Source organism: Cupressus sempervirens, chromosome 3 (genome assembly GCF_028749045.1).
Source record: "Cupressus sempervirens isolate cs-2001-9-10 chromosome 3, ASM2874904v1, whole genome shotgun sequence".
NCBI lineage: Eukaryota > Viridiplantae > Streptophyta > Pinopsida > Cupressales > Cupressaceae > Cupressus > Cupressus sempervirens.
This window is the reverse complement of record NC_143120.1, coordinates 783,647,594-783,660,889: the sequence shown is the minus strand read 5'-3', so window position 1 is coordinate 783,660,889 and position 13,296 is coordinate 783,647,594. Positions and strand designations below refer to the sequence as shown.

Sequence of the window (13,296 nt, the reverse complement as noted above, 5' to 3'; positions counted from 1 at the left end):
TTCCGCATTACTTTACTCAACTTCAAATTCTACTCTCTCTGCTTACAATCTCTTTTTGCATCAACATAATTCATGTCATTCTTGATAAAGGAAAATGTCCTTCCTTTATACCAAGTCCTCAAAACAATTTCCTACATCAGTTGTTAGACCTTCTCAATTAATTATTATAGGACCACATTAAGAACACGTTGCACTTAGCGATAACATTAATCTTTCGCCTTGCAACTTGAATAACTTTTTGTACACACAATATTATGACGAGCAAACTTAGCCACATCATCACCAATATGTCTTCTTCATGTCCTCAACCTCGATTCTCAGAATATCAACTCTGCTAAGAGATCTAACAAGTTTACAAGAACATGCCTCTGTAAACTCTATCTCAGAACATACATCACCAAAACTTACATAACTTCCTTTAAACTTATCCTTTCTTCTTCCAACGTTAACTGCATAAACCAGATACTCCGAAGTATCTCCCATAACCTTGGGTAGTTAGAATACTCAACTAGTCGTCCATACAAACTTGATGTTTCTGTTTTCTTCTGTCAGATACCCAAAAAACCGCTATGTTGACGGCAATGACAAACTCAGTCACGAATGTAACACATCATCATAGTAACATATCTACAGTACTCCCCCATAGGAATATCATCAACATTCATGCTTCCAACCAATCTTCTAACAGTTTGAGCTTGAACATATGTAGAAGAAGTGTTGGGAGAAGAGGAAGGAGAAGGAGGATTAAACAAAGGATTAGGAGGGTTAGGAGGAGGATGAGGAACATCCCCAATTAAGGTTCTCACATAATCCAAGGAGGCAATAAGCCAACCACAGAAAGATCTAACCATAATCTTGAAAGAAGGAAAAGGTGTATTCACCAACCGCATAATAGCATAAGCAAGGAGATTGTGAAGAGCCATAAACACTATTAAATGCATAAAACTTTCATAAACATCATAGGTGTTATAAGGAGATGCAAGAATGATAATATTGAAAAAGATAACCATACACTAAAAGATCTTCATGATGCAAGATGTATGCAAACCAAGAGAAGAATCTAAATCTAATGCACTAACAAGGAGGAAGATAACCAAGAAAGATAGAAGGATCTAACTCCAAGAAAAGAAGAAGGACGTCAGGTTCACCAATTTATGTAGGGTAGGAAAATGGAAGCAAACCAACCCTACATAAATAAAAGGGGGAGAACCCGAGATCCACCCCTTTTGATTAGATTTGATTGATACAAGAGGAAGTATCAACACAAAACCTAATGGTCAAAAAAATGAATTACTCAGATTTACTTCTCTCTCACCCCCGCCTTAAGAGGATTTAGGTAAAAATATGTAAATAAAGTAATGCTGAAATGGAAAGTATGGATATACAAAAGAGAAGATAATACCTTATAGAACACAAACCTGAAAATCTGTTGTTGGATGGTGTGAGAAGCTATAGTAACCCAAGTTCTAGAATGTAATTTGCAAAGTGGACAAAACCTAGAAATATTTCAGAGATCTGTCAAGGGTGAACTGGATCTTTAGGGGCAAAATGGAATCTTTAGGGGTACAGTGCGCCCCTAATGATGGTGTGCAATGCTGATTTTGAGTTCATAGTATTGTAGAGAGCCGAAAAGGATATCCGAATCCGCAACCTTTTCTTCAATCTGAGATTCCAAACCTACAAAACAAAGGGATTGTTTGTTTGTTGTTGGGAGGGAGTTTGCCTCAGTCAAACCCCAGTTCATGAATTCACCTTGAATTGAAATAATTGAAATGGAATGCTAACAAGTACTGGTGATAGATCTAACATGAAGTAATGTAAATCTACGAATATGCTCTTGAATTTGAAATGTGATCAAGTATGTAGATGCAATAGCTTTGATTTAATTTCAAAACCCTAAAAAGGAAATCGAAGTGAAACCAAAACCTTCATGAATGTATGTGCTTGAAATACATCTTTGTAGATCTTGAAAGGATGGATGTAGAAGATGCAACAAAGGATCTTGAAGTATGAAGGGAGATCTTGAATGTTGAAAATGTAATAAACTCCTTCAATAGCTTGAATGCCTAAATCCTTGATCCTTGATGGAAAGATTGCCTTGTATGCTTGAAGAACACTTTGAGAACTTGGATGCTTGAATGCTTGCTTGTGAATGAATTGATTGCGGATATGAAAAATGGAGCAAATGGAAGGGTTTATATAGAGCTCGGAATTAACTCAAGCAGCCCAAGCAACCTAGAGGTCAACACCCGAACATCCCAAAACACGAGACACGAAGAGGGAGACCAAAATAGAGCCTCGTCAGGGGTGCACTACGTCCCTAATGATGAGGTGCACAAACCCCTAAGGCTGTCTTGGGGCTCCAAAAGAGGTCTCGCGATCTAGAAATCCTGGATTCAGAGCGAGGATTAGATTCCAAGTGGATAGATGGATGAAAAGGGAGGACCTAAGGGAAATAGATCCTACCTCGAGCTTAACACCATGAAAATAGGAGCTTTAAAGAGGATCTATTAGGTTTTACCTCAATTCCACCTAGTAGGAAGGATGGAAAAGGGAAGAAGAAATGAAAGGGAGAAGGAGATTGATGATCTCACATAAAATAGGTGCTAAACCTCCATTAAATTGGCGTGCTTCCAATTTAAGACGGTATACATCCTTAAGCCAAATAGTAGTTTGAATGGATCTACTGGAATTATTGTTACTTATGAATATTTGTCTCTTAGGACATATAAAATTTGACTTCAATATGTAATAATTATGTCCAACCTTACCAAGGGCATTACAAGCACCCTTCTCAAGATTCTCAACAGTCAAGAATGGAAATTCAAGTCCTACAAATATCCCATGTCTTTACCTTAACTGGCACAGCTCTATTCAGAGAACCAGAATACTAAGTTGCACCCTAAAATAGCCCTTAAAGAATAAAGATTTCCATGGCTCGAAATGAAAATGCTTCAATGTCCCTTCAATAAAGACTAACCTGATATCAATCCAATTTTCAATGGTTCAGTCCAACAGTGACTCCTGTATGAAATCAATACAAGGAATTGTGAGTTTTCATCCTCAAACTCCAAATTTAGAATCCAACAAGGAGTAAAAATCAGAAAATAGACTAGTTGATCAATAAGCCATATCCTTCCTTAGCCTCTCTTAAATGCTTTTTCCTTCAAAATATATAACTATTCAAATCTCTGTCATGAATTGATATTTGAGAGGAATTATTTAAATTAAACTTTAATTATAAGAGATCTCATTTTATAGTTTCACCTTTAATTGAGGCCCTCTTTGTTATAACACTTTTACTTGAGGCCCTCTTTATTATAGTTACATTTTACAAGAACGTTTAAGTGGCCCTTTTTATGACATTATGATCCTCTTCAGTCATATTATACTCCCATTTCCCTAGTGCTAAGTTCTCAAGGCACGCTGGTAATGAATGATAGGAACTAGGGTTTCAACATAGCTTCATTATGAAAAGAGGACATTACAGCCTATTTATCATCTTATATATTGAAGAAACTTGACATGAACATCTGAAAATCTTCATCTACTACATATCCCTCAAGAGTCAAGTTGATAGCTTGTGTTTTACACTATCAGTTGATGTCAGTTTGTATAGACAACTTGTTGAAGTCTATTATACAACTGATGCTCAACAATAAATTTCCCATGGACTTGCTCTAGTATGCAGACTCATGCACAAAATTAAAGTGTCACTAGAAAGTAGCCAAATGGATATTACAATACATTCAAGGCTATACAACAGTGTTGACTGGATAGGAGACGTGGATGATAGTAAATCCTCTTCTTGATTTGTATATCATCTTGGCTCCATAATATTACTTGGTATTGAAAGAAGCAATAGGCAATTACATTGTCAACCACGGGGGCATAGGTAAACAAAACAAGAGACAGCATGGTATATGAGTCATTGCAAGAGCTTGGTGTTCCATAGAATCACCAAGGTACTCTTCATGTTTAAAATGCTATTCAATTTTCTCATGATCTTGTTATACGTGAGGACAAAGCATAGTGAAATCCATTGACAACAAATCAGGTATTGCATTCAAGAAAGGTTGCTCGATTTATATTTGAGCACGTCTATGACCACTTAGCCAGTGTCTTTGTGAATCCCTTGGCATCTAGACTGTCATTGGGGTGTATGGCAAGTAAAAGCTACCTTCTTTTGGCTCCGTAGAGGAGATGGAGAAGAGTATAAAAGATCATGATGGACCCTCTGAGATACTATTGTTTTGGTGTACCTTTGAGTAACTTGCATTTGAAAGTGTCTTAATGAATGGGATAGACCCTCTTAGATATAGTTGTTGTGATGTACCTTTGGGTGACTTCCAAATGGATGTCTCAATGGTTTCTCGTATCCTTTTGTGGACAGCTGTACAAAAAGAGACTATGCGCAACACCTAATCGACATTCCATTATCATCCATTTTTGACACTCATTAACTAACTACTCTATTTGTGAATCTATTCATTCTATTTAATTAAGTAGTTTTTGACACCAAAACATATCTGCAATGTCTCTTTTGCTTTTGGAATCTATATGTTTTTTATTTTGGACTTGCGTGGTCATCCTCACGCATTCAAGTGTACACACCAAGGATATTTTGGGTTAACTTACATTTGATATAGATATCACTTAAAAGATTTTCCATATATGTGTGTATGTGTCTATATATATATATATATATATATATATATAGAGAGAGAGAGAGAGAGAGAGAGAGAAAGAAAGAGAGAGAGCTTTACTTCGTCACTACTTATTATTGAGTAGGTTGTCAATCCTTGCAGCAAATCAAAAGTGAGTAATTCCCCTTGATCACGAGTTGTGAAAAACACTTTTCCAATCATTTTGAGACTTGTATTTTGCTAAATTGACCATCTAATGTCTTAAGAGATCAAAATTATATTTATTTAAGACAGCTTCCCTTGTGCATTACAATGCTACATTCTTGTATATTCTCAACAAAGGAAGTGTGCAAGACTGCCTCTCCAAAAGAAAGATTTGTATCAAACAAATCTACTAGAGCTAACTACTGTACACGTTCGAACATTTTTGTTTAGTGCTGCCGTAACAAAGCTAATTGGGACAATCAAAACAATATAAGAGAATACGAGACACATTAGAAAGTTATTTTTTCATCCACAATTTTTTTACTGAGTCCCCGTCTCTTCTTTGCAGGTTGCAAGCCCGCCCCTCAGTCCAATGACCTGATCTCCATGTTAGTTTTGTTAGCTTGGACAGCTGTTTGTCCATATGCTATTATTTAGTATCTAATTGTTTTTGCTAACAAATTGGTTAGAGCAAGGACAATTATTTATTAAATAATTGACTTCTTTTAGAAGCAACTAGAAACCAATTTTGTTAAGGTTGGTAAGTTGTTTTATATCTCCACCGTCGATTGTAAATCAATCTCGACCATTGGTTTACCAACGAGAGTAGTATAAAAGGGGGTCTAGGGGGCATTTGGAGAACAAGAAGTTTGGAAAAACGTTTGCAGTGTTAGCAAACAGTCTTGCAGTGTTAGCAAGGGCGCAGCGTTAGTGCGGGAATAGCAGTGGGGAATATCAGCGGGATAAATTAGGAGGTTGTCGAAGTTCTGTCAATAAGAGGCAAGGAATTTTGTATCTCTTGATTTGCTTAAGTTTAATATAATTTCTCATTTGTAGAGCTGGTTTTCCCTTAGGGGTTTTTTCCAGGGACAATTTGTCCGAAAATATTATGTTCATTGTGTTGCGCATTTCTTTCCGTATTTTATAAGTGAAGTTGCAGTTGTGTTATTTTTCAATATTAGCTGGGAATTTATTTTCAACAGTTTAATAATCGTTTATGATAAGAGATTAATAATCAGTGATTGCAATAGTTAAATTTTTCACATGGTATCAAAGCATTGTTAAGGGTAGAAGAGTTTTGCCCTAGGAAAGAAATTTTGATCTCTTTAGATTTATTATTGCTTTAAACCCTTGAAATGGCTTCAGCTGGTTTGAGAGATCAGGATAGATTGGATGGTGCCTCGAATTTTGGTGTCTGGAAGGCCAGAATTTCTTTATTGTTGGAAGAGAATGGTATCAAGGATTATGCTACCAGCGTTGTACCTGTACCAACGGATGCAACACAGCTTGCAGCATATAGGAAGGATGATGCCAAAGCGAGGAGGATTATCCTTGATGGTGTCAAGGATCATATTGTTCCACATATCGCAGAGCTAGATACGGCGAAGAAGATGTGAGATGCCATTCTGAATCTATACCAGAATGCTACCACCAACAGGAAGTTGATTCTCAAAGAGAAGCTAAAGAATACCAGAATGAATCAGGGAGAAGACGTCACAAGTTACCTTACCAGGCTCAGACTTGTCAAGGACGAGTTAGCAGCTGTTGGAGATAGCCCAAGCGATGACGAGCTAGTGAGAATAGCCCTAAATGGGTTTACTAAACAATGGAGTGTCTTTGTTCAAGTTGTCAGTGGACGAGATACTTTACCGAGTTGGGATCGACTATGGACTGATTTCACTCAGGAGGAGTTTAGACTAAGTCTTGTCAATGGGGCCAACAAGAGTCAGAAAAATGAGGTGGAACAAGAGAACGTTGCCCTAGCGGGTAAAGGGAAAGCAAAGAAGGGATCTAGCAAAGGATCAAATTCACAAAGTGAGAAGAAGAAGAAGGACCTTTCTAAGGTCAAGTGCTTTGGATGTCACGAGTTTGGCCACTATGTCAGTGATTGCCCAGAGAGGAAGAAGGGTAAGAAGCAGGTGGCAGCTTCAGCAAGTGCAGAAGAACTCTCCAGTAGAATGGAAGATGAGTTTGCACTCATAGCTTGTATGGTTAGCTCAACCTCACAGTGTGTTTGGTATATAGATAGTGGGGCATCATTTCATATGACAGGAATTAGAGAGTACTTCTCCAGTTACAAGGAGGAGGACACCAACATCCAGATTTCTATGGGAAACTTGTCCAAACTCAACCCTGTTGGGAAAGGGATTGTTCAGTTTCAGAGAGAGAATGGAAAGATAATTCCACTTCATGATGTGTTATATGTGCCAGGCTTAGGTATGAATTTGATTTCTGTATCTGTTCTTCAGGCTAGGGGGTATAATGTACTCTTTAGAGGGACAAATGTGTTGATTAAGCACAAGGATTGGAAATCACCCATAACTATTGGAGTTAGGAGTGGTCGCCTTTATAGATTGCAGTTTGATACTCCTAAGGCACTTATGAGCAACAGTAATCCTAGAGATCTTGGAGAGCTATGGCATAGGAGGATGGGCCATATTCATCATGGAGCACTTAGATTGCTTCGTGAGACGGTGACAGGTGTTCCAGAGGTGAGCACAGAGCATGACGATGTATGTAAGGGATGTGTGTTGGAGAAGTTTGTGAAAGCATCTTTTCCAAAGAGTGACACCAAATCTAAGGGTGTTCTTGATCTAGTACATTCAGATGTTTGTGGACCAATGTCGACGAAATCTCTCAGAGGATATGAGTACTATGTTACTTTTATTGATGATTTCTCTAGAAAGACCTGGATATACTTCTTGAAGACTAAGGATGAGGTTTTCAGTCGATTCCAAGAGTTCAAGGCTCTTGTGGAGAACTCGACAGGAAAGAAGATAAAGGTTCTTCGGTCAGACAATGGAGGCGAGTACAAAGGAAATGTCTTCCAGGAGTTCTGCACCAGAGAAGGAATCAAGAGAGAATGGACTGTTCCTTACAATCCACAGCAAAATGGAGTTGCTGAGAGGAAGAACCGTTTTATATTGGAGGCAGCAAGAGCTATGCTACATGACCAGGACATGCCCCATTACTTATGGGCAAAGGCGTGTAATACAGCAGTCTACATTCAGAATAGAGTTCCACACAAGGTGCTAGGAAAGATGACACCAGAGGAGGCTTTCACAGGGAAGAAGCCAGATGTTAGTCACTTTAGGATATTCGGGAGTTTGGCATATTGCCATATTCCTGGAGATACAGGTACAAAGTTAGATCAGACTGCAGAGAGGGGTTACTTTGTTGGGTACAGTGAGACCTCAAAGGCATACAGGATTTTCATTCCGGGGACTAAAAGAATTATTGTCAGACGGGATGTCAAGTTCATGGAGGACAAGGCATTTAGGAGATCCAGAGATTTGCCAGTAGATGATCAGAGTGAGCAGCCAACAGAAGCTCCAAGACCAAGTCAAGAGCAACAAAGCTCAAGTACAGTTACTAGTACGAGTGTAGACTCAGTTAGTGAATGGAGCAACAGGTGCAATAGGAAATGCATCTAGAAGACGTAGAGGTTGACATTTCATCCTCTATAGTTGGCAGCGGGAACCATGTGGTTCCAGATACTCAAAGGGATACTCAGGAGTTTGTGGGAGCTCCTAAGAAGAGTACTAGACAACGAAGACAACCAGCCAAGTTCAATGACTACGTGGCATTAGTTAGTCAGTTGGTAGATAGTGAGCCTTCTAGCTATCAAAAAGATGCAGAACATCAGGTATGGCGAGATGCTATGATTGAGGAATATTCTTCAATAATGCAGAATGATGTGTGGGAGGTAGTACCTAGACCAACAGATAGGGTTGTAGTTGGATCACGCTGGATCTATAAGATAAAACACAATGCAGATGGTAGCATCGAGAAATACAAGGCGAGGTTCGTGGCAAAGGGGTTCTCTCAGAAGGAGGGAATAGACTATGAGGAGACATTTGCTCCAATTGCCAGGTATACTTCTATACGAGCTGTAATCTCACTTGCAGCACAGATGGGATGGCAAATCCATCAAATGGATGTCAAGACAGCATTCTTTAATGGTGAGTTGAAGGAGGAGGTATACATAGAACAACCAGAAGGCTTTGTAGCACACAGCAAAGAGACCTACGTGTGCAGATTGAAGAAAGCATTATACGAACTCAAGCAGGCTCCTAGAGCGTGGTATGAGCGCATTGATACATACTTGCAGAAAATGGGCTTTGTAAAGAGTGAAGCAGATGCTAACCTCTACTACTTGATGGTTGGGGGTGAGATTCTCATTCTTGTTTTTTATGTGGACGACCTATTTCTTACAGGTTCACTAGGGCTCATAGTGGATTGCAAGAGGAACTTTGCAGAAGAGTTCGAGATGAAAGATTTAGGACTTATGCACTACTTTCTAGGCATGAAAGTGTGGCAGACAGATGGGGAGATTTTCCTTGGTCAAGGGAAATATTGCATTGAAATCTTGAAGAAATTTGGGATGGAGGATTGCAAAGCCATGTCTACACCCATGATCATGAATTGGAGGAAGATAGATACATCTAAGGAGAAAGATGTAGATCCCACTTTATATAAACAGTTGATTAGTTCGCTTATGTATTTGGTTAATAATAGGCCAGATATAACATTTGCAGTAAACTCTCTTAGTCAGTTCATGGTTGAACCAAAGAGAATGCATTGGATAGCGGCTAAGCATGTGCTACATTACTTGCGTGGTACAGTCGAGTATGGGATCAGATATGTTTGAGGTGAAGGTATCAGGTTGATAGGCTTTACTGACGCAGATTGGGCAGGAAGTACAAAAGACAAAAGGAGCACTTCAAGGTGTTGTTTCAGTTTAGGATTAGGAGTTGTATCTTGGTTCAGCAGGAAGCAGAAGTCTGTAGCTCTAAGTTCAACAGAAGCAGAATACATAGCAGCTAGCATGGCGACATGTGAAGCTATATGGCTTCGGAAGTTGTTAGTAGCCTTGTTTGGTGAGAAGGTGGAGACTACTATGATACATTGTGACAATCAGAGTTGCATCAAGTTGTCTGAGAATCCAGTGTTTCATGATAGGTTTAAACGTATAGATATCAGATATCACTTCATCAGAGATTGTGTACAAAAAGGAGTTGTTCAGCTACAATACATACCTACAGAGGAGCAGGTAGCAAACATTTTGACTAAGGTATTGGGAAAGGCAAAATTTATCTTCTTCAGAGATAAGTTAGGTGTCCTGCAGAACAGCTTCCTCGCTAAGAGGGAGTGTTAGTTTTGTTAGCTTGGACAGCTGTTTGTCCATATGCTATTATTTAGTATCTAATTGTTTTTGCTAACAAATTGGTTAGAGCAAGGACAATTATTTATTAAATAATTGACTTCTTTTAGAAGCAACTAGAAACCAATTTTGTTAGGGTTAGTAAGTTGTTTTATATCTCCACCGTCGATTGTAAATCAATCTCGACCGTTGGTTTACCAACGAGAGTAGTATAAAAGGGGGTCTAGGGGGCATTTGGAGAACAAGAAGTTTGGAGAAACGTTTGCAGTGTTAGCAAACAGTCTTGCAGTGTTAGCAAGGGCGCAGTGTTAGCGCGGGAATAGCAGTGGAGAATATCAGCGGGATAAATTAGGAGGTTGTCGAAGTTCTGCCAGTAAGGGGCAAGGAATTTTGTGTCTCTTGATTTGCTGAAGTTTAATATAATTTCTCATCTGTAGAACTGGTTTTCCCTTAGGGGTTTTTTTCAGGGACAATTTGTCCGAAAATATTGTGTTCATTGTGTTGCGCATTTCTTTCCGTATTTTATAAGTGAAGTTGCACTTGTGTTATTTTTCGATATTAGCTGGGAATTTATTTTCAGCAGTTTAATAATCGTTTATGATAGGAGATTAATAATCAGTGACTGCAATAGTTAAATTTTTCACACTCCATACAAATTTCCTATTCCAAATTTTTCTATTGGGATTTTATGGACACTTTTAGGCATCCCTTTTTCACATTATGTGTTTCCCCATCCCACCCAGAAGTGGACGACGTAGAACAGGCATAGTTTTTACAAGTTCAAATAGTATGTATTCCTGGATCAACATGACAGGATTCAGGGCAAATCAAATTCCACACTCGTCAATTTTCCACTGATTAAACACCGCAGACTACACAGTCATTCCCTGCTGATTGTTAAATCAAAAATACTTTATTCCCAAAATTACTAGTTTAAAGTGAGCATTAGAAGCAGAATCTCAGTAGTTTAATGGTGAATGGTAAAAAACAGTTACCCATTGGAAGACAACTGTCGCTGCGGCTTTGGTGAGAGGAACAATACAAAACCTGCAAGCAAATATAATCGGAAACCTATCAAACAAGAAAACGAGCTTTAAAAACTTACAGAAAACTAGGGTTTTAAATAATAATTACAATAGTAGAGATGTATTTCAAATATTCACAATTACAATAGTAGGGATGTATTTTAAATATTCACAATTACAAAACATTACGTCTCTCATTTAAAAGGATCACAAAAGCTTACATTCCTCGGCCTCCAGTCAGAGCTACTTCAGCCGGGCTCCTCCATTCCTCATATCTGAATGAAGATAGCAAACAGTGAGAACAGAGAAATGTTTGGTAATGTTAGTAATGAGGAAGAAGTCGTAATACTTACATCCAGCCGTAGCGCCTGTCAAATATAAGCTCCTTCCGCCTACGTTTAGAGAACGTGATGGAACTCCCGCTGTTGTTGAATTGTTTTTGATCTCCATGCATTGTAGAGTCACGGCTTCAACCTGTTAATACAGATAACATCTTATTCCAGGGCACCGATGATTGAAAAAGCTCAATCAAATTCTAACCCTGGGTCCCATGGAGGGGGCTTGGGCTCTATATTTTGGGAGCTGGTGGACCCATGATAATATTTTGGAAGGTTAAAGCTTAATTTGGAATCTTTTCCTATAACTAGGAGCCCCTACTTTTTAGTTGAGCGGATGGAAAAGGCGGGGGGCTGGAAATAGCCCCTACTATTTAAGGAAGAATTCTGCCACTTGGCAATAACCTACCCTTCATTTTGCCTCCAAATTGAAATCACCTTACCAAAACTTCTAAAAACAACAATTTATATTTTTAATATTTCTTTCAATTTACGAGTTTTTTTTTAAAGCAGATTTATATGTAATGCCCATGGGACTGCTCCCTTTCAAATGTTTCTAAAAAAGCTCAGCGGCACTCGCTCTATCTTTAAGCAAGCCAGTGCCCATGGAACCTCAGCCTAGGGGTAAGGCCCTAGGCAGGCTTGTTTAAAAATAGAGCGGGTGTTGCTGAGTTTTTTAGGAACTTCTAAACTTATGAATTGAATTTTTAATGTGAATCTGCTTTACTCCTACAAACAAGGAAGTTGGTGGTCTTATGAAAACTGTTTAAATTTTTTTAATTTATGATAGATTATTTTATTATAATCATAATTAAATTTATTTTATATGTTAAATTTTTTAATATTAAAAAATATATTTATCTTGCAATCTATATTGTAAATAAAAATAAAAAATATTTACATTATTTGAAATGTTTTGAAAATTATATGATATTTATCTTTTTTATTTTATTTATTTTTAAATCTTTAAATTATATTAAATATGATGAAAAAAATTATATCAATTTATAACACATTCAAATTGCTCATATGTAAATTGATTTGAATTTTGTTATAGTATTTATATTTTATTATAATTATAATTAAATTTTTTATTTTATAATATGTTACTTTGCATATATATTAACTTTTTACAATCATGATATAAAATACAATTGTGTTGCAATTAGTTTGTTAAAGTATATAAAAATTTAAAAAATTTAAAAAAATTGTTTATATTATTTGAAATATTTGCAAATCATATGATAATTCACTTTTATCAATGTTGTGTATTTATTTTCATATCTTTCAATCGTATTAAACATCGTGAGATATATCAATTAATAACACATTCAAATCACTCAAGGAAGCTATATGTAAATTGATTTGAATGTTGTATATGAAAGTTCCGGTATTCCTATAATATTCAGAGTCAAAGAAAAATAATATAAACTTTTACAAAGCATGTTCAAATTACCATTATTTATCATTTCTTAGTAATTCTACATGCTTACATTATTCATATCACCATTTACAAAAGTCATTAATGCTTCTCGAGCAATTGTTGCAACTGGATCAGCTGACTCACTAGTTGACATATTTGTTCCCCTCTCATCAAAGACATCATCACATGTATCATCTTCATCTTGCATATTTAATATCATATTATGCAATACACAACAACAATATATAGTTCTTGGAAGTACTTCCAAATTTGGATGCCACATTTTTTATTCCAAAATTTGCCACATCCTTTTTAGCCTGCCAAATGCACGTTCTACCACAATACGTGTTAATGACAACTTAAAATTTAATTCTCTTTGACTAGTTGTTAGACCTCCACTAAAAGTTGTAATTAACCATGTTAACAATGGATATCCTCCATCACCAATAATATACTCTCTTATGTTCATTGAGCCAATTGACACTGGATGCCCATTTCA

At 37.2% G+C, this 13,296-nt stretch overlaps 1 protein-coding gene across 3 annotated transcripts in view; it reads right to left on the bottom strand.

The window, feature by feature from the left end:
• LOC149569133 (uncharacterized) overlaps nucleotides 1-11,663 on the bottom strand; it is a 63,345-nt gene extending 51,682 nt beyond the window's left edge. Inside the window, exons 1-4 of one of the 3 annotated variants that reach the window (XM_089821909.1) lie at nucleotides 11,393-11,652; nucleotides 11,261-11,314; nucleotides 11,010-11,061; nucleotides 2,981-3,024 (exon numbers count right to left, since the gene is read on the bottom strand). In XM_089821909.1, coding sequence (XP_089678035.1) covers nucleotides 3,007-3,024; nucleotides 11,010-11,061; nucleotides 11,261-11,314; nucleotides 11,393-11,493 — 225 coding nt within the window. In that variant the 5' untranslated portion in view covers nucleotides 11,494-11,652 and the 3' untranslated portion in view covers nucleotides 2,981-3,006. Of the gene's footprint in view, nucleotides 1-2,980; nucleotides 3,025-11,009; nucleotides 11,062-11,260; nucleotides 11,315-11,392 lie in introns of all 3 variants that reach the window. The other 2 variants (XM_089821908.1, XM_089821907.1) reach the window with 2 other exon arrangements.
• Nucleotides 11,664-13,296: the final 1,633 nt, after the last annotated feature.